This window comes from Cucurbita pepo, chromosome 8 (assembly GCF_057944985.1).
Source record: "Cucurbita pepo subsp. pepo isolate OVF chromosome 8, ASM5794498v1, whole genome shotgun sequence".
Taxonomy (NCBI): domain Eukaryota; kingdom Viridiplantae; phylum Streptophyta; class Magnoliopsida; order Cucurbitales; family Cucurbitaceae; genus Cucurbita; species Cucurbita pepo.
This window is the reverse complement of record NC_141805.1, coordinates 1,872,564-1,899,316: the sequence shown is the minus strand read 5'-3', so window position 1 is coordinate 1,899,316 and position 26,753 is coordinate 1,872,564. Positions and strand designations below refer to the sequence as shown.

The 26,753-nt window shown below is 36.8% G+C and overlaps 6 protein-coding genes across 11 annotated transcripts; 5 read left to right on the top strand and 1 right to left on the bottom strand.

Annotated features, from left to right (window-relative positions):
- The first annotated feature begins 70 nt into the window (after positions 1-70).
- Positions 71-3,632, top strand: LOC111800557 (uncharacterized). The gene is made up of 6 exons (XM_023684306.2): positions 71-635; positions 1,102-1,261; positions 1,808-1,984; positions 2,065-2,148; positions 2,657-2,738; positions 2,844-3,632. Exons 1-6 carry the CDS (start codon positions 250-252, stop codon positions 3,272-3,274), a joined length of 1,320 nt encoding a protein of 439 aa, XP_023540074.1. The 5' UTR covers positions 71-249; the 3' UTR covers positions 3,275-3,632.
- Positions 3,633-6,456: 2,824 nt separating this feature from the next.
- On the top strand, positions 6,457-9,249 carry LOC111800690 (calmodulin calcium-dependent NAD kinase-like). The gene is made up of 9 exons (XM_023684496.2): positions 6,457-6,558; positions 6,656-6,850; positions 6,943-7,166; positions 7,255-7,313; positions 7,493-7,717; positions 7,795-7,924; positions 8,009-8,343; positions 8,431-8,575; positions 8,904-9,249. The coding sequence occupies exons 1-9, from the start codon at positions 6,546-6,548 to the stop codon at positions 9,165-9,167; spliced, it is 1,590 nt and encodes a 529-aa protein (XP_023540264.2). The 5' UTR covers positions 6,457-6,545; the 3' UTR covers positions 9,168-9,249.
- A 437-nt stretch (positions 9,250-9,686) lies between these two features.
- Positions 9,687-11,289, top strand: LOC111799529 (small ribosomal subunit protein uS19x-like). The gene is made up of 4 exons (XM_023682882.2): positions 9,687-9,843; positions 9,919-10,070; positions 10,146-10,203; positions 10,842-11,289. The coding sequence occupies exons 1-4, from the start codon at positions 9,841-9,843 to the stop codon at positions 11,088-11,090; spliced, it is 462 nt and encodes a 153-aa protein (XP_023538650.1). The 5' UTR covers positions 9,687-9,840; the 3' UTR covers positions 11,091-11,289.
- A 1,111-nt stretch (positions 11,290-12,400) lies between these two features.
- Positions 12,401-14,542, top strand: LOC111799576 (DNA-directed RNA polymerase V subunit 7-like). 4 transcript variants are annotated; one of them, XM_023682955.2, is made up of 4 exons: positions 12,406-12,564; positions 13,364-13,471; positions 13,581-14,185; positions 14,275-14,542. In XM_023682955.2, exons 2-3 carry the CDS (start codon positions 13,421-13,423, stop codon positions 14,166-14,168), a joined length of 639 nt encoding a protein of 212 aa, XP_023538723.1. In that variant the 5' UTR covers positions 12,406-12,564; positions 13,364-13,420; the 3' UTR covers positions 14,169-14,185; positions 14,275-14,542. The 4 variants fall into 4 exon arrangements, with proteins under 4 accessions (XP_023538727.1, XP_023538723.1, XP_023538729.1 ...); XM_023682961.2 differs by having other exon boundaries at positions 12,413-12,564; positions 13,364-13,452; XM_023682959.2 differs by lacking the exon at positions 13,364-13,471 and having other exon boundaries at positions 12,401-12,564.
- A 138-nt stretch (positions 14,543-14,680) lies between these two features.
- On the top strand, positions 14,681-18,615 carry LOC111785089 (PRA1 family protein D-like). 3 transcript variants are annotated; one of them, XM_023665564.2, is made up of 2 exons: positions 14,681-15,358; positions 18,413-18,615. In XM_023665564.2, exon 1 carries the CDS (start codon positions 14,820-14,822, stop codon positions 15,348-15,350), a length of 531 nt encoding a protein of 176 aa, XP_023521332.1. In that variant the 5' UTR covers positions 14,681-14,819; the 3' UTR covers positions 15,351-15,358; positions 18,413-18,615. The 3 variants fall into 3 exon arrangements, with proteins under 3 accessions (XP_023521332.1, XP_023521333.1, XP_023521334.1); XM_023665565.2 differs by having other exon boundaries at positions 18,405-18,615; XM_023665566.2 differs by lacking the exon at positions 18,413-18,615 and adding an exon at positions 15,466-15,511.
- A 910-nt stretch (positions 18,616-19,525) lies between these two features.
- On the bottom strand, positions 19,526-20,896 carry LOC111785088 (auxin-responsive protein IAA14-like). The gene is made up of 5 exons (XM_023665563.2): positions 20,583-20,896; positions 20,262-20,482; positions 20,029-20,164; positions 19,898-19,959; positions 19,526-19,816 (listed from the first exon to the last, which is right to left on the bottom strand). The coding sequence occupies exons 1-5, from the start codon at positions 20,822-20,824 to the stop codon at positions 19,779-19,781; spliced, it is 699 nt and encodes a 232-aa protein (XP_023521331.2). The 5' UTR covers positions 20,825-20,896; the 3' UTR covers positions 19,526-19,778.
- Positions 20,897-26,753: the final 5,857 nt, after the last annotated feature.

The window sequence follows — 26,753 nt, the reverse complement described above, 5'->3', positions numbered from 1 at the left end:
TGAAACAACGAAACGCATCAACTGCTCTCATGCCGCCACGTCAGACAAACAAAATGCCGACCTGAGACCCCTCTTCTCTCTCTCTATCTCTTGTTTCTCTGTGTCGAATTCTTTCGAGAATCTCGTCTCTCAGAGGGCAGAACCTTGTGGAATTCGATTACTGAGAGAGGAGACAAGGCGCTCGATTTCATTTTTGGATGTGGTAGTTCTGTTCCAGTTCTTTTGGAAATCATTGGGAGGAATTGAATCATGGAGGAAATTTTCTTTGATCTTGTTGAGTTTCTGAAGAGGCCCTCGATTGCCGAAACATTTGTCGACATTTTGCTATGTGCAGTTCCGATCTGGCTCGCTGTTATGATCGGCTTGGTTATCGGATGGTCGTGGCGTCCTCGGTGGACGGGATTGGTTTTCCTCGGCTTTCGGAGCAAGTTCAGATTATTGTGGACTGCTCCTCCCGGATTTGGAGCTCGGCGGCTTTGGTTGGCCTTCACGGCTCTCTCTGCCTTCTCGGTCTGCCGGACTCTTTGGTCCAATTTTTATTGGAAGAGGAAAGCACCGCCGGCGCCAGCGGACTCGGATTCTCCGGTGGCTTCTACGTTGAAGCACTCGGCAGAAGGGAGCGGAGGTGTAATTGCGTGAGTATGAAATTTATTTGGTTGCGTATCAATATTTGTGGTTAGTCACTTATTTGCCAATCTTTTAATTCTGTGTGTAACTGACGGTATTTGAGCTTGTTGAATTTATGAGGTTTCGTCGTTCGTCTAGACTCCTGTTATTGACATTAATGGTTTGCCTGTTGTTTTGCTTTGAAAAATCCTTGCGGCGTTGTTGAGGCGGAGTTAGAATTTTCTTGGAAAAATTTTTACATTCCAACTTTTTACGTTTAGTCTTTCAATTATGAAACCAAGGGATGATCAATTGCTTCCTTCTTTCTTTGCTCGATCCTGGTTGCTGTTAAACTACGAAGGATTTGGGTTTCATTGAACAATATCTTTAATTAATACCCTCGCTAAAGGCAAATGAAGAACAAGTTGTAATCATATTATGGATGCCATAAGATGAAACTGTTTCTGATGGTAATTATCTTGTCCACTTCTTCAGCAATAATGAAGTGGAAAAAGAGCAGGATATTGTTACAGAGAATGATTTAGATCACCTATTGCAACTGCTTGAAGGAAGGGATGAACCGGCAGAATGGCAAGGTATGATGCAAAGGTCGACCCCAAATTTCGCATATGAAGCTTGGCGCCTTGAGCCTGAGGTATGGTATTCAGCTATGTGGATGGTAGATTGTGTTTCCTATTATAAGTTTGAAGAGCTTTCTTGCATTTTCCTTTTCTTTCTTGCCAGATTTGGATTAGTCTTTTGCCATTTTTTAGAATTCTTGATTTTGCACATTTTTTTTTTATTATTTCCTTTTGAACCCCTTTCTATAAATCATTTTCCCATGTTAGGAACTTCAAAATTTTTCGTTAAGATTTTACTATGATTAAGAAATCACAATTTTTCTACACTTAATCTTTTGTGTTCTGTTTTTCCAAAGCTATGATCTAATATCAGAACCTAAACTTCCCTGTTTAAACTAAAAAATTTGGTTCTGAAATTTGTAGGGTACCACACTGTTATGTTTGAACTCCACCGTGGGTTCTTTCTACCTTTTGTGTGCTTGTACCATATAGTATTGAACCATTGTCTATGGGGAATACGTAGCTGTTTCAAATTGTTGTTGTTAGCTGTTTCAATTTTGCATTTTATTGTTTTAGATGTAACATAAAGCTCCCACATCTTTTTTTTTTCTCCTCACCAGAACAGACCAACAGTTTATCGTAGTAGAACTGTCTTTGAGGATGCAACTCCAGAGATGGTCAGAGATTTCTTTTGGGACGATGAGTTTCGGACTAAATGGGATCCAATGCTTACGTATGTCAAGATATTGGATGAATGCCCTCATACAGGGACCATGATTGTGCACTGGATTAAGAAGGTTTGTAAGACATGGGAGATACTTGAATGTAATTGTTGTATGGTACCATTAAATGCCTCAATTGTATTTCCATTTTGCAGTTCCCCTTTTTCTGCAGTGATAGAGAATATGTCATGGGTCGAAGAATATGGGAGGCTGCAAAAACTTACTATTGTGTAACAAAGGTATATATTCCACCGTGTTCTAGGAATTTCTCCTGCTACTCTATGTTGCTAGCTACGCTGTCTGTACTTGATCTAGCCATCCTCCCCCTCCCTGGCTTATTTTAGGTACTTTTTTAGATAAGTTCTATCATACACTGTTATTCAGTCTGACATGGCTGTATACCTGGACTGCCAGATGTCCGAAATTTCCTTAGGATGGCAATAAGTTTCCATGGAAACATGTATTATCAGAGGGAAGAACATATCAAAAAAATTAATAGCAATTAGCAACTGGTTTTAATTGATCAAGTTCAGCCTCTTTGTAGATTACCGAACGCTATAACAATTGGCTGTTTGTCCAGTCAAAACGAATTACCAACGGATTTATATGATCTATACTAAATTATAGAATTACTAAGCATTCCTTGCTGACTTTCAGAATTGGACTATGATTACATGCTCCCTGTTAATCAAGACCTTTGCTCGTATTTTGATGTGATTAAGTTGAAACGTGAAACTATTTCTTCAGGGCGTACAGTATCCAAGCTTACCCAGACGTGACAAACCTAGGCGTGTTGATCTTTATTTTTCAAGTTGGATCATCAGGGCAGGTGAGGATTAAGATAATGTATTGTTCCTCTTTCAGAAAACTGCAGGATTTCACGTGAAAATTCGTTTTAATTAATATACTAACTTCATAAATTTGGAAATGACAGTGGAGTCTCGTAAAGGAGATGGATTGAGGTCTGCTACTGAGGTTATCCTAGTGCATTATGAAGATATGGGAATCCCCAAGGATGTGGCTAAGTTGGGAGTCCGTCACGGAATGTGGGGAACTGTCAAAAAATTGCACTCTGGTTTCAGAGCATACCAAAACGCTAGGAAATCAGACATTTCTGTTTCCAGAAGTGCACTGATGGCCAGAATCACCACGAAGATTGCTTTTGACAGAAGCTCGGAGTCCTCAGAGTCAGAATCAGGTGAAGTACGAACTCAGGTAATGAGGAGAAAGCACCAAAATGATTCTGGCTTAGATTGGAAATGGATAGTCATTGGTGGGGCAGTGGCTGTAGTCTGTGGACTTCGAACAGGTGCAATTGGGAAAGCCTTGTTACTTGGGGCAGGACAGAGAATGGCTCGAAAGTGAGAGATGTCTAAATTCGGCGCAGAATCTGTATCTCAATGCATTTTGAAGCTCGAGAAGTTTCTTATAGTAGACGGACGCATCAACCAATATAGAGATTAACAGCATATGATCAAGTTTTCTGAATGGCTGTGATAGAGCCAACCTCTACAAACTTCCGGTATTCCTGAGCTCCCTGCTTTTATATGTCAGTCTTTTGCTGTATGGCATGTGTAATGGAACTCAGTTGTGACTTGAATCAACCTTTGCAGCTAATCAGATCATGCTTGTGTTTAGCTCTAAGCTTGATTAGGATTGTGGATATGTAAATTAATGGGGGGGCTTTGTTAATGTATTGATATCCAAAGCTAAGATTGTTGAACTCTAGGACTACTCGGTTATTTGATTGTTTGTAGATGACTTTTGGAGAAACCCAACCCAATTCGAGCCATTTCTTTCTCCTTTAGCCATCAACGAAGTGGTCTAGTCATGGTCCTTGACAACTAGGAATGACCCAAAAATTTAATATGATAGGCGAAGGAATGGTACATTGTCCATTTGATAGACAGAAAGATGGACCTTATTGGTGGTTGCTTGCCACTGTCCCTGGCGGCTGTGGCCCTTTAACCAAAGACCTAATAAATGGGGCTGTGAATTTAGTGCCAAAATGGGGTCCTAACTCCATTCAACATCTTATTTCCATTTGTCAAATTTGGTTGCCCCATCTTTTCGTTCCTTGTAGCAAGAAGATCTGAAACCATTCCAAGGAAGAATGAAGCCGAAACAATAACATCAACGACCACTTATGACAGGAGGAGTTGGTCAGCCATTTTGTCCGTATGAATGCATATCTGACAAATATAGGATGCCAAATTGCTTTACAGCTCTTGAGGAGCTGATGTACACTTTTGGGTACCAGTTCTTCCTGTTATTTATTGTCGCTATGTGCGTTTGTGGGTGTCTTTTTCTTTTTTGTGTGCTGTGATGCTCATTTTTTCTTTATGGACGAAAGGGCAAGTCCTTGACTCTATTTCCAATCGGTCGGTCAAATAGCTTCTTGATAAAAATAAAAAATATCTTGAGGATTTACTGACACTTTACTCTCATGTTGAGTTTCGTTGATCTTAGCCCGAGCCTCAAAAATGTTCATTTGTCGTTTCATCCCTAGTACTTCTTGAAAGATATTAGTCAGCGAAAGTACTCCCTTTTTTGTTTAGTCAATTCTTTGAAATCGAGCCCAACTGAACGGACCCGATGATCCACAAGAATCTCCCTAGAAAGAAGTTGCCCAACATCCGACTAAATATTTCAAAACTCACCAATTTCAACCATATTAATGTTGCTTTTCTCTAATCCCTCGTGTGTATATATATATATATATATATATATATATATATATATAGAGGTAGAAATTGTAAAACTTGGTTTATCCAGCCAAGCATATTATTCAATTAAATAAAGTTTAAGTTGGACTCGTTAATATCAATTATTCATAGACCTTGCCTTGTAATATTAACATGTGATCCTTAATTTGCATCAAATTTAGGGCATATTTGTTATCCTTTTTAATTCAATTTCTTGTTTTTAAAATTAAGTGTTCACTTTTGGTACAATAAGATGACGATAAGATGACGATGTAGTCAACACATCCTGATTTAGCGCTTGAGTTGGTTCGAGAATTCTTTTAAACTTTAAACAATTTATAAGAATCATTTAAAGTTGCACCCATAATTTAAAAACGTTATGAAATGGTACATACTTTTTCATAATTTCTAAGAAAACATCTTAATTATAAACTAAATTACAAAACAAAACTTTAAAAATTAATTCTTTTAGTTTATAAAATTTATTTTAAAAAAAAAAAAGATAAAATTTTAAAATTTTTAATATATTTAAAAAAGTTTAATTTTGTGACGAGTGAATTCAACCATTTTTGAATGTCTACCAATAATTTAGAACGTGATTGATTCAAATTAATAATTCACGTGTCTATTATATAATTTAAAATTTTATTATAAAAAACAAAAAGAAAAGGTCGTAGAAACTAGAAGGTTTTTAGGGGTTGAATGAGGAATTGAAATATCATAAAGAAAAGTCCAATTTTGAGATATTCAATGCCAAAATAATAGTGAATTTTTAAACGTGTTCATATTGGATGAACCTTCTAAACTACTTTATTTATTTTATTTTATTTTTTCAATTTTTTTCTTTATTTCTTTATTTATTTTTTAGAAAAGATTTCATGCACAATTTTTTTTTTTTTTGTATAACATCAAAATATAATTTTTTTTTATGACAATTTTAATGTATGAACGATTAAATTCATTATTTATAAAAATCTGCACACTCGTGAACTAACATTTTAAAACGAAATCTAACCAACTATGTAAATGGATATATTTATTATTTTAAATTTTAAATCGACAAAACTTCTAATATTTATGTGTAAATTGATTTATAGATTCTCGTATATCCGTTAATTTTTATTAAAATAAAGCACGTGACAAGTTAGTTATCTATATTCGACATTAACATAAAGAAATGGAAAAGTGGGGCACTTATCAACTTTATTCACTTTTTGACGAGTTTGCGAACTCGACCGTATCTGTTCTCTTTTATCTCCTTCATTATTAAATTACTCGTCAATGAATGTGGTCTCAATTTTAGATTCTATTCGATAATTATTTAATTTTTAACATAAATTTATAAAATAATATATTTTTTTAGAGTAAATCTAATCCAAAAGTATATATATATATATATATATATATATAAAAAAGTAATTTTTGTTTATAAATTTAGCTGAAAATTTTAAAGATTCAATTATTGTAAAAAAAAAAAAACAGGAAGAAATTAAATCTAATGATAAAAAAACTAAAAATTAAATATTCAATAATTACGAACAACTTTACAAAATTGAAATTTTCAAGTACAATTCAAAATTAAAAATATTTTTATTTTCGAAAATTAGGAATAATTCCAATTTTTTATTTTGAGAAATATAAAATATTGGTAAATAAATTATGGAAAACCAAAAAAAAAAAAAAAAAAAAAAAAAAAAAAAAAAAAAAAAACCGAACCGTTTGGTTTAAAAAGTGCGAAAGTCTGACCCCACATATTTTCAAATCAGTGGAGTAAGCCTATAAATATATGAACCTCCAAATTTCAAACACCAACGAAGCCGAGGACTAGCAATCAGAGATCCTCATCTTCTACCTCCGATCTCTCTGTTTTTTTTTTTTTTTTTTTTTTTTTTTTTTTTTTTTTTTTTTTTTTTTTTATAAAAAATTTCATCATGAAGCATGAAGGTAATCAAAGCTGTTTTCCTAACATTTCTTTGATTTTGATCTTTGAAATTCATTGAATATTGAAGACTAACTTTTCTGCTACTTGCTCTGTGCTCAGATGGCGGCTTCGGGAAGGTCATTCCATCGTCGCACCATCTTAGCCCTTCCTTCGTCGAAGGCATCGCTGCTATCGGGAAAAGCCATTTCCGGCGGACTTCGAAGGCTGTAATCAACAATCACAAGTTGATTCCGCATCTACATATAACGGAGACCGGCCGCGTTGGTTTCTTGGAGAGATTTTCGCATTATGTTGGTAAAGTCCTCCTTCGTTTTTACTGACTACAAACCTAATTCCATGTAAAATGGAATATCTAACCCTAACATTTTGAGGTTTTCATTTTGCAGCGAGGCAGTTAGGGCTTTCAGATGCAGATGACTATCCTCAACTCTGCAAGCTAGCGAACAATTATTTGAGGAAGACGAATGGATGCGTGGAAGAAATTTATGCATATTTCGCGAGTGAATCCGAGGCGGAATCTCTGTATCTGAAGTTAATGGATGAGTTTGATCAATGCATCTCGAGTTATTTCGCATTCCATTGGAGCCAAGCTCCCTTGATGATCAGTCAGGTAAATTCGTCAATCCTCCCCCAAAAAATGATGAACATGATGTTAAAATTTCAGTATATCCCTTAATTAATGGCGGATTTAATGATAGGTTTTGAGTGTCGACTCCGAGCGCATGAAGCTGAAAGATCTTGTGGTGGCAGCGACTAGGTATTTTCATTTTAGATCTGTCAATTTGCTTGAGAAGTCAAATTTGGTTCCTGAGTTTGAACTTTGAAACTTCAATCATGGTGCATCTTCTAGAATAGAATTAAGATCCATTTGATAACTTCAATAAGTGAAGATTCTGAGTATTTATTTTCCTATATTGGTTTCTGGCCATTTGATAGGAAGGAGAGGTTCGATAGGGTGTGTAAGGATCTGAAAGTGACAAGGGTATTCTCTACTTTGGTGGAGGAAATGAAGAAGATAGGTTGTGCTCCATCTAAGGGCGAGTCGAAATTCTCCCACACGATACCGCCATCGTCTCGAAGAGATAGGAGGCCTGTGCTTCTTCTTATGGGTGGTGGCATGGGGGCTGGCAAGAGTACTGTCCTCAAAGACATTTGCAAAGAGTGCGTAATATTGATATAGAAGCTCGTTTAGAAATTTTATATCGAAGTTTGCTGATAAACAGTTGCTAATTATGCAGGCCCTTCTGGTTGGAAGCAGAAACAAATAGAGTGATGGTAGAGGCAGATGCCTTCAAAGAGACTGATGTTATCTACAAAGCCATCAGCTCAATGGGCTATCACGATGACATGCTTCAAACTGCCGAATTGGTGAGCGTCTTCCTACTCACACATTAAATTACATCTCGAATTGTTTCAATGAACAAACCAACTAACTACGACGAATCGTAACAGGTACACCAGCCATCAACCGATGCTGCATCATCGTTGCTGGTCACAGCGTTAAACGAGGGACGGGATGTGATCTTGGATGGCACTCTGTCTTGGGAGCCATACGTTATGCAGACCATTGAAATGGCTCGAAACATTCACAAACGTCGATATCGAATGGGAGTTGGGTACAAGGTAGAGAATGGAAAAGTGACAGAGAATTACTGGGAGGCTATGAGTGAAGAAGAAGAGAAGGAATTGAGGAAGGCGCATGGAGAAATGCAAAATAGAATGGCGTATAGAATAGAGTTGGTTGGAGTTGTTTGTGATGCTCATCTAGCTGTTGTTAGAGGAATAAGGTAAGGATCGAAGCCAAAATTTGGCGCTTTGGTATTGATATCTTGAGCCATTTATGGTTCTAATGAAGGCTGTGATGATTTGTGCAGGAGAGCCATAATGATGGGAAGGGCTGTGAGGGTGAATTCTCAGTTGCAATCCCACAAGAGATTTGCTAATGCTTTTCCAAAATACTCCAAAGTTGTTGATAGCGTCAGGCTCTATTCCACCAATTCCACTGGCAACCCACCTAAGGTATTTTAAACTATTTTAAACTTATTTGGTTGGATCTCGAACATCATGAATGGAATGTAGATTATGTGAATAGTTGAATAAAATAATGGTATGGTATGGATCATTTATCTCATACTTGAGTAGAACGAAACACCTTTACGGGAAACATCTCCCTTTCAAATGGATTTTAAAAATCTCGAGGAGAAGCATAGAAGGGAAAGTCCTAAGAAGACAATATCTACTAGTGGTGGTAGGTTTGAACCGTTACAAAAAACTTTATAAAATGATATATGAATTCGAATTTGAATGTTTGGTGTATTCATTATTTTTAATGTTTCAAATTTTGCAGTTGATCTATAGAAAAGATAGCAACAAGTCGTTTGAGATGGTTGACCCAGAGGCACATGCATGGTTGACAACGTTGAGTAATTTAAACATCGATGCAGAATCAGTTCATGAGCTTTACCCAAACTCGAGCCTATTTTCTGAACCTGGTTCCATTTTGAAAGAAATGACTCCAACCTCTTTAAGGCTCACTTGTCAAAAAGAGCTTAGATATGTGATTAAAAAGCTAGAAAGTTCAAGAACAATCTCAAATGAATTTTTACGGTGAAAAAACTTGTAAATTTAATGAGTGGTTGAAGTGAAAAAAAAGAAAACGTGGTATTTAAGTATTCGTTCTTTTTGTATGTGTATTATGTCTTATTTTTGCATACATTCGTTCTTCGTTCATAAGAACGTTCTACGTGCGAGAGATTATGTTAGTCATCAAAAAGGGTATATGATATCTAACCTCAAATGAATTGATATTAAATTTTTAAATAATGTATTAAAAGGGAACCAGAGCATGTTAAATAATTAAAAAAAATTAACTTAATAATTAAATATTGAAAAGAAAATAATTATTAAGAAATAAAATTTAAGGATTTAGATAAAGTACGTGAAAAATTATAGAAGGAAAAATATAATAACAATAATAATAGTAATATTAAATAAACTCATTAAAATATATATATATATATATATATATATATATATTTGGGCTTTGTTGCTTCGATATATTCGGCCTGTTTTCTACCGTGGCTTACCTATGAGGCCCAATTTGTAGTATTTGGGGCGAAAGTTGAATATTAAAAGTTAAAGGGCTTTTAAGCAAATATAATTGCAGTCCAGGGCTTTACAGTTTATATATGATCTTAATCGGCAAATTTACTCCACTGAAAACCCTAGCAGCCACAATCCTCAGTTGCACTCAGCCTAGGGCTTCTGATTTCTGAACTCCAACCATGGTAAGGCTCGAAGAATTTTTCGCATTCTGGTTTGACGTTTGTTTACTTCATCTAACCTAGATTTCGTGTTCGTAGGCGGACGATAATCCCGATGTCGCGGCGGCCGGAGGAGTGCCGAAGAAGAGGACGTTCAAGAAGTTCAGTTTCCGTGGAGTCGATTTGGATGCTCTCCTCGACATGTCCACCGACGAGCTCGTCAAGCTCTTCACTGCTAGGGCTCGCAGAAGGTAGTTCAAATGATAAATGTAATTGGAATGATTTATTTGCTGATTTTTACTCTTCCTCTCCGTTTTCTGTTTTAGGTTCCGGAGGGGTCTGACTAGAAAGCCAATGGCTTTGATCAAGAAGCTTCGCAAAGCGGTAATTGCTCCCCTTCCTATTTATGTTCCATTTTGTAACTGGAAAAGTTTATTTCATTTGCTTAAATCTGCTACCTGTACGTGCGTGTCTAATTCATTGGTAGTATGCTAGATAGAAAAATACAAGTCCACCTTAATGTACCGTGCTATTATCAAATCCGCGGGTTGTATGCTTTTCTTGGTTGTTATAAGGTGGTTTTGGGAAAGAAATTCGGTGGTTTTCCTGAAACTGCTTTTAACTTGAGGTAAACGAGATCACTTAGATGGATATCGTTCGGAGTACTACTAATTCCCCGACTTTTGTGAAAGTGTGGTGCTTTGTTTGATTTGGTTGCCTCCCTAAGTATTGTTCTGCCACAGGGTTCGCTTGATTCAATTTGGAATCTGTATTGAAACCGAAAGACACCCACCTACATAATTCTTGATGCTCCAAGAATCTGAGCGTAGGCAGAACCTCTCCCAATTATGACTAATTTGCATTTTCCCCATTGGCCTTAAGAGTCTTGTGTTCAGATAAATTTACCTCTCATCTGTCTTCTATGATCGAATGTTACTGCTTACTAGTGACGTTTCATGGGTGAATGGTGGCTTGGAGAATGTGATATCAATCTCACATGTTCTTTCCCCTTTTATGTACAGAAACGTGAGGCACCACCGGGTGAGAAGCCAGAACCTGTTAGAACTCACCTTCGTAATATGATCATAGTACCTGAAATGATTGGAAGCATCATTGGAGTTTACAATGGGAAGACCTTCAACCAGGTTGAAATCAAGCCTGAGATGATCGGCCATTACCTAGCTGAGTTTTCCATATCATACAAGCCTGTTAAGCACGGTAGACCTGGTATTGGTGCTACTCACTCATCCAGGTTCATTCCTCTGAAGTGAAGAGAGATTACCATTTGTTGGTCTGGGAGCATACTCTCCATCTCGTCAAGTTTTATGGATATTTATTTTTTGCTGTATTAGTCTATTTTTGGCTACTTTTTGACCGGGATTTAATTTCTATAAACAGTGAAAGATGATTTTGATGGTTCAGAGACATGTTCTAGTTGTTTAACTAAGAATGCCTAAGCTGTGCATGTGATGCCTGTGTGTGTGTTCTTTAAGGTTCTTTCGATTTGTTTTATTTGACTGGAGAATGTTTCTTATATTGGGATCAGATCAAATAGCTATTATTCAAATGCCTATCTTCATCTTGTGCTTTTGAAACAATAAGTTCCTCAACCTCCTCAATTCTGACTCAGGGAGACTCATTTCTGCCAATGATGGTCTTGCATCTGTGCATCAATGGCTCTCTCTAGCCCCTAATCTTCATTATCATCATCCATGTACCCAAATTTCTTCAACTTTCTCCCAATCCTCTCCATTGTACTCGAGCTTGGAACTTCCTTGCCATACTACTGGGATAATCCAACCCGGCGCGAGGTGGTTTTGGGCGACTTTGTTTCGCAGTTTTGTTCCACCTATCTCTAGATTAAACCCCCATATGGAATTCGATTGGAAAATGTACGAGTCGTCGGAGAAGGAGCGATTACTAAAGATATCTAACGAACAGCACATTGGTAAAATGTGAGACCCATGAAACTCAGAGAAGGAAGCTAGAGATGTATCGAGGAATTCAATTGGAAAATGTACGAGTTGTCAGAGGAGCGATTACTAAAGATATCTAACTAACAGCACATTGGTAAAATGTGAGACCCATGAAACTCAGAGAAGAAAGCTAGAGATGTATCGACGAAGCTAGAGATGTATCGACGAAGCTTGAGATGTATCGAACAAGCACAATTGTCTGCTAGACCACGAACAAGAGATAAAAGGTAAAAATTATAAGTTTAGTCTATAATTTTTTAAATTTAAATTTTTTTAAAAAAATATTTGATTATTAATTATAAAATTGAATTTTCTGTTTAATACTATTTTAATTTTTTTTTTTAAAAAAAAAATTTTGTGTATCATGTGTGTATGGATTCTAAATTAAAAATTTTAAGGTGTATTAAGAGAACTTTTTAAAATTAATAAATTTAGAAAATTAATTGGACTAATTCAAAAGACTAAATTTGTAATTATAAAGCATAAAAAATAGGAATTACATTGACACGTCATAAATTAGATGGGAGAAACGACGAAAAGTAAGCATATCGGAGCAGCGTCCATTTCCAATATCCAAATTTTGTTCCTGTATAAATGGCAAAGCCATTAGCCTTCGCTTATCCATTGCAATGCACTTCACCAATCAGAACATGGCAACGGTTCGTTTTGCGCGCCCAATTTCACTTTTCTAGTTCCTCGCAATTCTCGCCGCCGCTCCTCTGCGTCCGCGTCCGCCTCCGCCTCTGCCGCCCTCAGTTTTCTGTAACAGGTATCTCCTCATTACCTTCGCGCCTCTATAATCCGTGTGGAAGAATTTCGTTCGCATCGTATTTGATTTTTGAAAGTTTATGGATGTGTTTGAATTTCGAATTGGAGATCTGTAGCCGGTTCTGGCTCTCTGTAATTGAAGGATAATTGAGTTTATGTCCGTTTTGTACATCTGTTATTCGAGGCAGAGTCTGTGGTTTCTCATTTGCAGTTTGATTCTTGATTCGATCCTCTGTTTGGATGTTGAGGTTATTGGAATTAATCGGAGAGTGTGATCCATTGGCGATTGTGTTGCTTACTCGAATTAAAGTTCGTGTGGTCAATTAGTGAACAGAGAATCAGATTTCGGTGAGTAGTCATGAAATGATTGGACTGGATTTGGCATAACATTGAAAAGTATAAATCGCCGAGCATATTCGGGTGGATCCATTGCTTATTCGTCATTGTTCCACTTGGAATCCACAGAATCACCAAACACTCTGGTATCTTTGTTATAATTTTTTTCTTAAAGAGTCGAAGAGTATTTGATCGATGTGCGATCGTCCAATTTATAACATACATAGCGATCTCAAGTTTTTAATTCTGCTGTTTGGAATCCTTCTAGGTGTTCTACTAATATACTCCACCTGTTCTCGGTGGATTTATTGTTCAATATTCGCTAGATACAAGAACCTTTTAGTTTTCTAGTTCATGACACTGTTGACCTTTTATTTTATCTTCATTTCATAACGCTGATGTTAGAGACCAACATGAACACATAATTCATTCTTTGATTCATTTTATCCTTTCTCCTCCACAAGTGATGGCTGGAGATATGGCTGAAAATCTCATATTCTGAAGCATTTTTCTCCAAGTGGATGAATTCAAGAAGTAGATTGGTGGCTCAGATGTTTGACATTTTCTTTTACGTTTGGTTCCTGATTAAATTCCTGAATGCCTACAAATTTCCAGTTTCTTACAAGAAGTAGATTGATAAATGTTTTTGATAGTTGTATTGTTTTTCATGAATTATATCAGATTTGGGAAATGTTTTGTGAAGTGGAACTAGTGAGAGATGTGAAAGTGGTGGCTGAAAAGGCAGATAGAGATGGTCTCAACTTCCAGAGGTACATTATGGCACGTCTATTAGAGAACTTATTGAAGGAGAGGGCCAGCAAAGACCATGGCTATTTTATTGCTGTTACTAGCTTGAAGAGCATAGGCAAGGGACAGTGCAAGAATAAATCTCAGTATGTTACATTCCCCATTACCTTTGGCTGCCGAACCTTTGTGCCTTCAGGGGGAGAAATCTTGCTTGGAGTTGTTCGTCACGTATTTCGTCGCGGATTGCTCCTAAAATGTGGACCGATCAACTACGTGTTTCTTTCATCTCGTAAAATGCCAACCTACCATTATGTTGGTGGTAAGAATCCTGTGTTCTCAAGCAACGAATTCGCCACTATTCGAACCGAGAGCGCTGTACGGTTCAATGTGCTTGGTGTGAGATGGATAGAGAAAAGAGGATGCATCAAAAAGGAGTTTGTGATGCTTGCTAGCTTAGAAGGTAGCAACACACTTGGACCCATTTCTTTGTCGGAAGCCGATGAGTTAGGCTTGCAAACTTAGAACAACACACAAATTTGGTAATGCTGATTTCTTCTTCCCTTCTGCATCTTTCTGTTTGTTCTTACTTTTTGGCAAATGATAATTCATTTGAGTGTCTTGATTTAAGGGCGTCCGAGAGCAGGATGCATTGAATCTTATTAGTTGGAGATGCAAGACAGTACTGTTCAATCCAAATATATCCCATATCAACTAATCAAGCTTTTGGTATTGAAGATCCAAACAGATGATGCCATATTTCCATATTTCCAATCACTGCTTTGGATGTCTATGTCTTACTATCTAACCCAGTTCCAGTTGTTGCTGTTGTTTTCGTCGAACTCGAATCAGATTCGTTTACAACGACCTATGAAATAAGAACTTATTGTTCATCTCTACCTTTTAGAAATTGATGTATTGTAAAAAAATTAAATCTTTTTGCAGCTTAATTGACAATTAAAATAGTTGTTTCTATTTATTTCAATTTTAAAGATACATAATTTAAATAATTAATTTGGTGGAAAAATAAATAACTTTTTTTTTTTAAAAAAAAACTTGCACCGAATAAAAATTGTCATTAGAGTGGACCGATTATTTTGATTGGAGCTTGGGATCTTCCACTCTTGACAGTCATTACCAGCCTTTCTCCGGCCAAATTTTCAGGTTTTTATCCCAATGTCGACCGCTGAATTCGCCGTCACTTTCAAGGAAGCCGGTCGATCCGTCATCGCCACCCGCCGTCCATGGCGGGAATTCCTCGACCCATTGTCTCTCAGCCTTCCTTCTTCCTTCTCCGACGCGACCTCTCGGATTTCTCAGAACTTGACCCGTTTCCTTTCCAATTACTGTCTGGTCGTCTTGCTTCTCATCTTTCTTGGCCTCATCTACCATCCGTTTTCCATGATTGTGTTCTTCCTTGTCTTTGTTGCCTGGTTCGTCCTTTACTTCTCCCGCGACGACCCAATTAGGGTTTTTGGTTTTGAGTTGGGAGATTTTGTTTTGGTCATCATTCTTGGGTTGGCTACCGGATTGGCGCTGGCTTTGACAGGGGTTTTCGTGAATGTGCTGATTTCGCTTGCCATTGGAGCCGTGGTGGTTTGTTTGCATGCGGCTTTGAAGGGCACGGAGGATGCTCTTGGGGATTTGCAAGACCCTTTTGGGGATACGCTGTTGGAGAGCCCGAGAGGTGATTACAGCGGCATCTGATTGAATATGTGAGTTTGTTGAATTACTGTTCTTCTTTTCAATTGATTTAGCTAAAGAAATTTGACTGTTTGCTGGTTTATATACTGATATTTGTTAGATGAAATGTACATTGCAGAACACAATGAATTGCAGAAAAGTATTCATTTCCATTATGCTCTGAATTTTGCTCATTATCGTTCCTTTTACTTTTAGCTTGTGTTTCTGAGTTTGATCTGTTGATTACTGGGATGTTATCGTTGTTGTATGTTTCCCTTTGAATTTGCATAAACTAAATTAGTCACTGAATTGGATTCTTGTTGAATATATTATTCTTTGAGTATCATTATAGGATGACAACTTTATAGACCATTAGATAGAACCTTCACAAAATTCTCTTGGCTTAGCTGCCCACAGATATCTGTATTCGTTCTGTGGCTGTTTGTTGCCACAGTTCTGCGATGTCGTGCAGATGCGTCACTGGCTGACCGACCCTTCGATGGTATACTGCCATGTCTGTAGTTCGTAATTTAGTAGAAATATGCAAGAAAAGGGCAGGGTAGGAGGATGTTAGGAATCACGAACCTCCATGATATGATATTGTCTATTTTGAGCATAACCTCTCATGACTTTGCTCTAAAGTTCCCAAAATGTCTCACTTCCTCCCAACAATCCTCGACACAGGACAGGTGGGGAAGTTGCTTATTATCAAATGGTCTACTATTACTTTAGGAAATAGAACTAACCTGACCCTCAAGTTGTGTAGTTTGAGGTGATCTGAGGCAAAGGCTTAGTTCCATCTCTGGTAAAGCTAATTACAAGTTAGGATGATGTTTGGTCATTAGCTGGAGTAGAATTATGAACAGAACCATTCTTTTTCTTGTTCTAAAGTTATTTGTGAGATTCCACGTCGGTTGGAGAGGGGAACGAAACATTTCTTATAAGGGTGTGGAAACCTCTCCCTAATAGACGCATTTTAAAATCGTGAGGCTGTTGGCTATATGTAACGGACCAAAATAGACAGTATCTGCTAGCAGTGGGATTAGGCTATTACAAATGGTATTAGAGCAAGACACGAGGCAGTGTGCCAACGAGGACGTTGGGCCCTTAAGGGGGTGAATTTTGAAATCTCACATCGGTTGGAGAGGAGAATGAAGCATTTCTTATAAGGGTGTGGAAACCTCTCCCTAGTGGACGTGTTTTAAAATCGTGAGGCTGGCAATGATACGTAATAGACCAAAGCGGACGATATCTGTTAGCGGTGGGCTTAATCTAAAGCAACTAAGGCAAACCATATTGGATTTAGTAATGCGTTGCTCGTGTGTCAGTGTCAACTTCACCTCTAGCCTGATCATAGGATCCAAACATCCTATAAGTTTCCATGTTTAACAGAAGCTGAAGTTGCAGGAATTAGTCCACTTCCAACTCTTTCCATCATTGGCTTGTAACCATGTTCTTGAACATTACAATTGATATCTTCAATCTGGATTGGCTCTGCCTTGGCAACATTCACTTGTATATTACAGTCATTAACTTGTTACAGTTGCTTCTTTTCATTTCTTGGGCGTTGTTCCGGTTATTTTGAACCAAGATGAGTTTTCCGTGAGCAATCACAGTGGAAAGACATTGTTGTGGGACGAGGTTGTCTTGTGCTGTCGATTTCGACAGCATTTTCGTTACAGGATGAGAAGCTGAAGCTGTACTTGTTAGATAAAAGCTATGGTTTTTTTCTCTATTCGGTTATTCACACAGTTTCCTTAAATTTTGTTAGTTATTTTTGGCTTTGGATATCTGAATTAAGCTCCCGTTTAATGGGAGAGGGAATGAAATAACAACCAACCATCTGGTCTTCAGCGTAAATATTTCTCTCTCCCTTTCTTTTCCGTTATTTTCTTCTTCAAAGAAGTTTTCCTTCGGCCGTTTTGTACTCCGTCGACGTTTTCCTCTCGATTGTCAGAAGTCAACAGTACTCTCGTGTCGATGATTGCTAAAGAGAGCGATCTGTCTGTGTGTATTTCAGGAGCCTTTTCCTTCCTTCCTTTTGCAAGGGAATAATATCTTTTCCCATAGATCATCCATTGTCTGCTCTGCTTTGCAGATTATCAAACAGTAAAAACTTCGAAATAATTGGAAGAAAATATCCTATCAGGTGCTACTGTTGAAGCTATTATTAAAAAAAAAAACAATATTAATGTGAAATCCCACCTCGGTTAGAGACGGGATCGAAACATTTTTATGTGGAAACTTCTTCCGAATAGACGTGTTTTTAAAACCTTGGAGGAAAGTTCGGAAAGAAAGGCCCAAAGAGAATAATATTTGCTAGCGGTGGGCTTGAGCCGTTATAAATGGTTTCAGGGTTAGATACCAAACGATGTGTCAACGAAGTGGCTGAGCCTCAAAGGGGTGGACACCAGGCGATGTGTCATCCGGAAGGCTGATCTCTGGAAGGGGTGGAGGGTCCCACATCAATTGGAGAGGGAAACGAGTGCAAGTGAGAATGCTGGGCCTCGAAGGGGAGAGAACTCTGAGATCCCACATCGGTTGGAAAGAAAAACGAAACATTTTTTATAAAAGTCCGAAGGAGAGTAGATTTTGAGATCCCATATCGATATAAGAGTCCGAAGGAGAGTAGATTTTGAGATCCCATATCGATTGGAGAGGGACGAAACATTCTTTATAAAGGTGTGGAAACCTCTCTCTCTAGCAGAAGCCCTTTTAAAACCTAAGGGAAAATCTGAAAGGAAAATCTCAAATCAATTGGAGAGATAAACGAAACATTCTTTACATCTATAAACCTCTTGAAATAATTATTGCAGGACATGATTGGATTTATTTGGCAGAAGAGGAGGTAGAAAGGGAGAGTAAGATATGTAAGAATTATTAATCCTTTATAATATAAAACGTTACACATCATATTTATTTTTTTTAACATAAGCTATGTATCTAGTAGAGTGATACCTACATTTCATATTCTTTCTGCATCACATTAAAATTATTAAAATATTTCCTACATTGTCTAAATTATATAAATATGATTTAATAATTAATTAATTATTTATTTATTATTTACATATGGAGGGCGTCAGATCCAAGAAAAATCAGAGAAATGGAAGGGAAGCATTACAGCATGGACTTGTTCTTCTTCTTATTATTATTAAATATAATATTGTAATTATTATTATTATTATCATCATAACATATTGGCAAACAATACCAGAACCGTCCATCCCTATTAATTTCGTAAATATGGGTTAACATTCAAAGTTTTTAAATCATGTCATACATCTCATCCCTCCATTTCAATTATTACTTTTCAAATACTTAAATCATTTTTACAAACATTCAATCTAATCTAATCTAGCTTATGGTAATATGGTAAAAAACGTGACATCAAGTATGTGACATTCGTTCTAATATGGTAAAAAACGTGAGTGAGGAAATGCGTTGAAAACAATTTGAAAGAACACAATGTTATAAGCTAAAAGCAAATAAACAACCACTACAATTTTGATAGCATATACTTATGTAAGAAGAATCGAAACCAATCACATTTTGGAACATTTTATGATGCGAATCTAACCACTAATTAATTACATGTACACGAATCATCAATTACAAGAAGTAAGACAAAAAAGATCAAATCAAGAAAAGAATGAAGTGACAATAAATGACCCCTAGTTTTGTAAAATCCAGCACTGTTGGCGCTGATCATTCTAGCTCTAGCGAGTATAGACATGACAAGAATAGTACCTAACTACCTATGAAAGCATGACCGAAGACCTAACTACCCATGAAAGCATGACCGGGACTGTTGTTGTTTTGGAATTAATTAAACATATAGTTTTTTTTTTTCTTTCATTTTATTTAATCTCCATCCAAGTAATTTTTATGTTGTACCGTATTAACTAAGCCCACATAATTCCTTATCAATTAAGATATTAATTAGTAATGAATTTTCAAATAATATTTAGTGTAGTGAATTTACCCTTCTACCCCTGTCGATAATAAAACACATTAATATATTAAACATCTTTATAAGCATCCACATGGTCATGTCCCCCAAAGAAAGAAAATAATAATAATAATAATAATAATAATAATTCCCTAATGGCTTCCACACCCAAAATCATTACAAAATGCAATAATTAATACAATAAATTAAAATAAAAAAGTAAATTAAGAAAAGAGAAAGACATAAATAAAAGCAAAACCCATTATAATTGTTTTTTTTTTTTTAATTAAACAAACAAACAAACAGCCAGACAGACAGACAGGATAGGAGAGAGATAGAGAGAGATATAGAGAGAGAGAGAGTTTATTTTGTTGTTTCCTATTACAAATTAATTAATTAATCTCCCAAATCTCTTTTAATATCTATTTACTAATCACAACATTCAAAATTTAAATTTTAATTAAACAAAAAAAAGCACAAATATTGCAATCAACTCCTCTTCAGCTTCTGCTTTTGCATTTTTCCATCGCTCTTGGGGCTGCAAAAAGTAATTCCCACTTACTTTAGGGGCTTAAATGCAAACTTTCTTTCTTATGTACTATAAAGCTTTTATACATACCGAGCCCGATAGCTTCCGATCCCTTCATTATCCTTAAGCGCTTGCATGAATCAACGAACATCCTAAAAGTATAAAACATAATTAGATTAACGGACGTAAAAGTTGATTGGCCGCAGAGATAAGCAACTTACTCCCATGGGACATCTCCCACCAGCATCCAATCACCATCCTTATCTTCATAGGTTGGCACGTATTCAGAGCTGTTTAGAAGATCCATCAACTTGCTTTCGTTCATGAAATCTATCATTCCTTGGGCCCCGTACTCACCTTTACATTAAAACTCGTCAAATTTAATTAATTAATTCGCTCGAGATCTAACCCAATTTATTCTACAAATTTGTATTTAAAACAATTGTTAACTAACCCGCCATGGTGAAGGAGCTGAACATCTTGGCCAAAGCATTCGAGAGCTCTTGGTAGCTTTTGTACGTCTTTAGGTCCACCTTTCGTAGATACGGTGCGCCATCCATACAAACTTTGACGAACATAGCCGAGCCACTACCCTTTTCTTCGCCATCGGGACTCTTTTGAGACATCGCGTTCTTTCGGTAGGAACGGACTGGTGGCCACCCCACGACTTGTGCCCTAAATAATTAAAAAAAATATCATAACCCATCAACTTAAACAAGGTTTCGAGTAAAGGAACGAGACGGGACGGGACGGGATGGGAAGGGAAGCTAATTACTTGGCAGGTGGCTTTGCAGGATCCTTGGAGCTAAGATCCTCTGAATCAGTACTCTTCATGTTCTGTGTGGTACTCAGATCGACGGTAACCACAGGCTTAGATTGGATATTGAGTTTCAGATCAACCGTCTCAGAGAATCCTCTTTTTCCATTACCTTTTGGAGTCTCCGGCTCTCCTCCTCCGCCGCCGCCTCCGCCGCCGGGAAGCCCGAGACAGAGATCAGTTTCAAGCATGTTGACCATTTTCCGGCAAACCTCAATGAAAAATTCCTGAGAGCGCTGTGTGTTGTGATATAATTTTTTGCAATTTTGAGTGGGAGAGAAATAATATATGGAGCAGAATAATATTAAGGTGCGTTGCATGTGCATGTCTTATCAAGGTCCTCTCTAATGGGATTTCGCCACGTGGAGAAACATAGGACGTTGATTTTGGAGTGATTGTGGTTGGATTTGAAGGGAGGGAGGCAGCTGTAACATGGTTTCAATTAGTCAACCATTAATCACATACAGACACTCCACCAAACCTCTTACTCTACACCCTCACCCCTCTTTTCATATTACCTTAATCATATATTATCGCCCATATTATAGAAACGCGTTTGTTGCCCTCGACACGAGCTCGAAACTAAGACATAAAACATTAGACGAAGAAGATTGATTAAATAAGAACAGTGGAGCGTTGTTTTGTTGGTGTTAGGGTCGAGAGGATATGGTGGTGAGTTAGAGACAGGTCACATCGAGAAAGAGAGAGAAAAGGAAACATTTGCAAAGCCGGTAGGTAACATTGCTCTCTCAACGTCGCTCTCCCAAATTTAAACTCAAACCCATAGCTGCTCATTCGTATCTATCACCATGTTTCTTTCATTCTCTCTCTAATAAATTTGATGTGAATGCCTTCCTAATCACACGCACGTCTTCCTTCAACAGTACCCTAAACGACTATATACCCCGACCCAAAGATACACTTTTTTTTTTTTTAATCTTTTATGTATGAGTCAAAATCATGTAACGTCACAAACAAACCAATTTCTCGTGCATTTCAAAATGCAAAATCCATCAAACTTAAACTTTTGAATTTAGTGGGAAATTATTTACATGTGTTTGAATTTATTATTTCGGGTAATGTTAAGAATGTATATATATATCATCATTAACTTAACCAATTTGACCATAACTCAACTAGATAAGACGTACATTATCGAGCACCAAAAGATGGGTCGAAATAAAGTGGAGCTCGGGAGTAATAAATGAAAAGGGTAGGGAGGAAAAAATAATTAGAAAGAATCTAGACGCACAATAACAAAATATTCGAAATGTTGGTAGAAATTGAGACAATGGTACCGTGAGTGGGGCTGACCATGACACCCTTTGCTTTCACTGTTTTACTCAATATTTACAACATCATTTCCTTGAATTTACTCATATGCCCCTCTTCTCTCTCTTATTTATTATTCTATTTTTCTTCGCAATTATAAAACCCTAATCCTACCTCGAGGGGATGCTTGTTACACATATATTCTCGACCAGAAGGTTAAATTTGAACGATAAAAGTTGATAGCAATTCTAAATCCAAGTTTGCTTAATTAATTGATTAATATGAGATTTGGTCGCAATTAAAAATTAATTAAATGGGTAGAAAAAAGAAAGAAAAAGGAATAATATTGAAATTATTTTATTTATGAAAGGTTAAGGATGGTCATTTTTTATTAAAAAAAAAATGTGGAAATTGGAAGTGAGTGATCGTGGTGAAATCTAATTGGTTGTTATGGCGGCGGCAACATCAAATTCATCGAATCTTTGAACATAATTGACGTCTGAGTTGTGTGTTTCTCTTCCTCTTCATTCCCCTTTTGATAATGACAACTGGCAGATCTGTTTTTACCCGAACCGACATCGTTTTGGGCTCTAACTTGTCTCGGCCCAATTTTGCTCAGGCCCAGCCCAATTCTGTTAAGTGTTGGTACGGCTGTTCCATAAATTCCATGCAATTTGGATCAACAATCAATTAACCTAAACTATACAAGAATTGTTTAGTTGAAATTGATTTATGATTTTTTTTTTTCTTCCGAAACAAAACTATCGTAACCAAAATAGGGTTCACAAGCCAACCCAACAACGTCTTATTTTCGAATTGGGTTAGGTTATCAGGTTATTTTTTTTAATTATTTAAAAATATCCCATTTATCTGTGATATATGTCGCATTAATAGCTAAAATATTATAATAATTCTAAAAATAGGGCAGGGTGAAGTGAAGTTGGTGTAACAGTTCAAGCCCACTGCTAACCGACATGGTTCACTTTGGCGCATTGTGGTCAGAATGAGGTTTCCATATCTTTATAAGGAATACTTTATTCTCTTCTCTAACCAACGTGGAATCTCATAGTTGAGTTGAGTCAAATGTCGACCGGCAAACGAATTTCAAAAAATTCAACCCAACTTTTATAGCTTGGGTTGGCCGAGTTAAATAAGTTTGATCTTTTTTCTCGTGAGATGAGTCGTATGGACAAGTCTAACGAAGATTGCCGATACGTCCGAAAAAAACATGTGTGGCAACAAAAAGTATTGAACACAAAGAATTGAAATTAAAAGAGAATTAGAAACAGTTTGATGAACTAAAATCATGAACTAAACGCGTGAAAAGAGGAAGGTACAAAGAAAAAAGCATAGGAAAATGGGAGTGTCGGAAAATGAAAGGAAATGTGGAGGAAGGTGGGGTGGGCTGGGCTGGGCCTAGAGCCCAACAAGCGGCCTTAAAACCCGCAAAAAAGAAACGCCCAATTATTGTGTTTCATGAATATTTTTAGGGATTGGTTTTCTTATGGGACACGTGTCCCACTGTTTGTTATTATAATAAATGCGGGGATTTTGATATCATGCGGTGGGGTCCTATGGTACCTCCCGTGTGGTTTCCTGATTCTCAATGGGACCTTCCACCTCAGACCGCCACACATGCAACCCTGCCATGGCCCCACACGTTATCTCTCCTTCCGCACGCGCTTCCACCCATTTGCCACGTGGTCTTTCAAACTAATAATATAATTTTAAGAAATATTATTATTCTTATAATAGTATTTAATCATCAATACTTAGGTTAGTATTGGATATTAATATCATGATGTAAATTGGAATGAAATGATTAATTAGGTACACCCAAACGTGACACTATTATTTTTTAATTTATTAATAGTGTTTCTTTTTTCTTTTTAATTTTATTGTTTAATAAATAAAAACATTTTAATCCACAAGTAATTAGTTCATGAACATGATAAAATTTAACGTTTGCACAATGTGGACATTATTATTAGGTGGTTGTCGACAACGACCCTTCACTATATGACCTAGTTCGTTTTATGCTTCTCCTTGATATAATTCTTTTACATACTTTGTAGGGTATGAATGTTGTTCACGCCCGTCCTCCACGTCCATGTTTGTGAGCATGTGATGATGAGGGACCAGTTTCATACATATAATACGGTGATGTAGGAAGATATCATGAACCAAGCGTAGTATCCAGGGTGTACTCAGGTTGGATTGAGTTGGGAAAATTTTCTGGACAAACCCATAAATTTGAGTGGGTTGGGTTGATGACCTGAACAACTCAGAGTTCACAACCCAACTCAACTCTCCCTTTTTCGAATTAGGTTAAGTGGTCGGGTTGGGTTGTCAGATCTACTTATCCATAATATACCTATAAAAGAATAAAATGTAATATGATTGTATAATATAATCCCTCTTTTAATTTGAACAAACTTGTTCACAATCATTAATGAAAAGATTTAAACTATTTTCTCCAACTTGATGTTGCCAATGAACATTCAATTCAATGACTGTGGATGAATTTAAAGACAACACATAATGTTCTTGTACATGAACGCTTATTATGAACATGATAGATATATAGAATAGTTGAAGGGACCATATAACCATAGAAAAGTTGAGGGTTTGTCAGGAATAGGAGGATGTGTTTGGTGCAATGTCATTCTTGATACATTTTGAGTTGCTAAGGTTGTGATACCCACAAAAGTGATTTTAGAATATGTCGGGGTGTTCATATGACTAAATAACTCAGACTAACCTTGACTATTTATAGATTGGGTTAGATTTTTTTCGATTTGGGTTGAGTTGAATTTTTTTCGATTGGGTTCGGATCACCCATCGTTGGATTTTTCCAACCCAACTCGTGTACCCTCCTAATAAAATTATGAACTGGATGTTGGTCACGACACATACTACCTATAGAGAAGTCTTGGTGTTCGTTTTTTTTGGTTTAGGGTTTAGGGTGGGTTAATAAGATGAGCAAACACAAGAGACATTTGTTGGATGATAAAAGTCTCACGGCTAATTTAGAGAATGGTCATGGGTTTATAGTAAAAAAATACTATCTCCATTGTAATGAGACCTTTTAGGAAGTCCAAAGCAAGGCCATAAGAGCTTATGCTAAAGTGGATAATATCATACAATTATGGAGAGTCGTATTCGTCTAACAACGTTAAGATGGTTGATTCAGGTTGTGAACGTCGGTACATATTTAATCATGTTCTGCTTTAAGCTTGGTTTGTAGAGAAGCAGACAGAGGGACAGAAGCAGGAGAACACCGAGTTTGTGAGCTGGCTTTGATTTTGGTTGTTCACAATATAAAATCCTTGCCTTCCTGTTTCCCTATTGTTCTGTAAATCTACACAAAAACCAAACACTTTGACACATCCCATAATGCCTCCACGACACGCACTAGCTGTGCTCCTAACATTCAAGTCCCACCAAGATGGAACTGCTTCTTGGTGTTCTTGTTCTTGTTGTTGTTAAACTAATGCTTATTCCAACAACACATGCTTGCTCATCTTTCCATGTGTGTTTTGTCTCTTGAATCAACGTTTATATCCTTATCCCTTTGCATTTCTTTCCCCCCTTTTTCTTGGCTTCTTCCTTTCTACCTCTTTGGTGGACTAATTCTTGATTTTTTTGATGCTCGGTAAAAGGGTTTAGGGTTTAGGGTTTCGCAACTTCTGTTATTTGAATTTGTTCGAATTTTTGTTTGTGTGGGGTCATTGGTAAACTTTTTGGATACAAATTTTATCATACCTAAGGTTGTGTGACATGTATTTGATTTGTACCCTTTTGGTTAACGTGAATTCTAATAGATCTTTTCGTAAGACTCGTATGATTCAATTAACATTGTATTATAGCTCTATAATTCGGATTAGGTTTATGGATGAACTTGAGTGCTGATATTGACCCTACAAAAGAAACAATAGGTATGACTAAACCATGAATAGCTAACCATCCAGCACTAATAATATGATAAGTTTTTATCCATACACATTTGGTCCTCTTAAAAAGATCTACTAAATTCATCTCGTTCTAGAAGGAAATGATCCGTTATCATTAGAATTCATTGTTAGATCTCTAAAAATTGCTTAATTGGAGGATGAAACACTCTTTCTGTGTAACAGCTCAAATTGGCCGTCAGCCTCACGATTTTAAAACGCGTCTGCTAAGGAGAAGTTTCCACACTCATAAGAAATGTTTCGTTTCCTCTCCAGCCAATGTGGTATCTCACAATCTCCCCTTTGGAAATCTAGCATCGTATGCTAGGGAGAGGTTTCCACGCCCTCATAAGAATGTTTCGTTTCCCTTTCTAATCGATGTAGGATCTCACAATCTACCCCCTTAGGGGTTCGACATCGTCTACTATGGAGAGGTTTCCACACCCTCATGAGGAATATTTCGTTCCCCTCTCCAACTAATATGAGATCTCACAATCCACCCCCTTGGGGTCCAGAATCCTTCTTGACACACCGCCTAATATCTAACTCTGATACCAACAAACGGAGATCTCACCCAAAGTCTATAATGGTTTCCACTATTAGTCTCAACCATGTTAGGACCAAATTAAAAACACATTATATTATTATTCCAAACACAATAATTCCCATCAAAACATAAAATATCTCCACACAAAAAAGAATAATTTGAAAGTTTCCTCAAACAATTATAAACCATTCATTTGAAAGATTCATAAACAAAAACAGATATCATATGGAAATACATAAATTTGAATGAATCAACCTAACTAGCAAACCCTAATTAAATGACAACCCAAATCTTCATAAATATTCCCATCTCTCTCCCTCAAATTTAATGGTGATGCCTGCTCTTCCTTCTTGCTTTGCC

Coding starts and splice junctions, on each gene's coding strand:
- LOC111799529 (XM_023682882.2), top strand. Junction 10,071..10,145: donor ACTGCTAGGGCTCGCAGAAG/GTAGTTCAAATG, acceptor TTTCTGTTTTAG/GTTCCGGAGGGGTCTGACTA. Junction 10,204..10,841: donor TCAAGAAGCTTCGCAAAGCG/GTAATTGCTCCC, acceptor TTTTATGTACAG/AAACGTGAGGCACCACCGGG.
- LOC111799576 (XM_023682955.2), top strand. CDS start 13,421: ATGAATTCAAGAAGTAGATTGGTGGCTCAGATGTTTGACATTTTCTTT. Junction 13,472..13,580: donor TGTTTGACATTTTCTTTTAC/GTTTGGTTCCTG, acceptor GAATTATATCAG/ATTTGGGAAATGTTTTGTGA.
- LOC111800690 (XM_023684496.2), top strand. Junction 7,167..7,254: donor CTCCCTTGATGATCAGTCAG/GTAAATTCGTCA, acceptor ATTTAATGATAG/GTTTTGAGTGTCGACTCCGA. Junction 7,314..7,492: donor CTTGTGGTGGCAGCGACTAG/GTATTTTCATTT, acceptor GCCATTTGATAG/GAAGGAGAGGTTCGATAGGG.
- LOC111800557 (XM_023684306.2), top strand. CDS start 250: ATGGAGGAAATTTTCTTTGATCTTGTTGAGTTTCTGAAGAGGCCCTCG. Junction 636..1,101: donor GGGAGCGGAGGTGTAATTGC/GTGAGTATGAAA, acceptor CCACTTCTTCAG/CAATAATGAAGTGGAAAAAG. Junction 1,262..1,807: donor CTTGGCGCCTTGAGCCTGAG/GTATGGTATTCA, acceptor TCTCCTCACCAG/AACAGACCAACAGTTTATCG.
- LOC111785089 (XM_023665564.2), top strand. CDS start 14,820: ATGTCGACCGCTGAATTCGCCGTCACTTTCAAGGAAGCCGGTCGATCC.
- LOC111785088 (XM_023665563.2), bottom strand. CDS start 20,824: ATGGTCAACATGCTTGAAACTGATCTCTGTCTCGGGCTTCCCGGCGGC. Junction 19,960..20,028: donor GTGGGAGATGTCCCATGGGA/GTAAGTTGCTTA, acceptor TTATACTTTTAG/GATGTTCGTTGATTCATGCA. Junction 19,817..19,897: donor ATCGGAAGCTATCGGGCTCG/GTATGTATAAAA, acceptor TACTTTTTGCAG/CCCCAAGAGCGATGGAAAAA.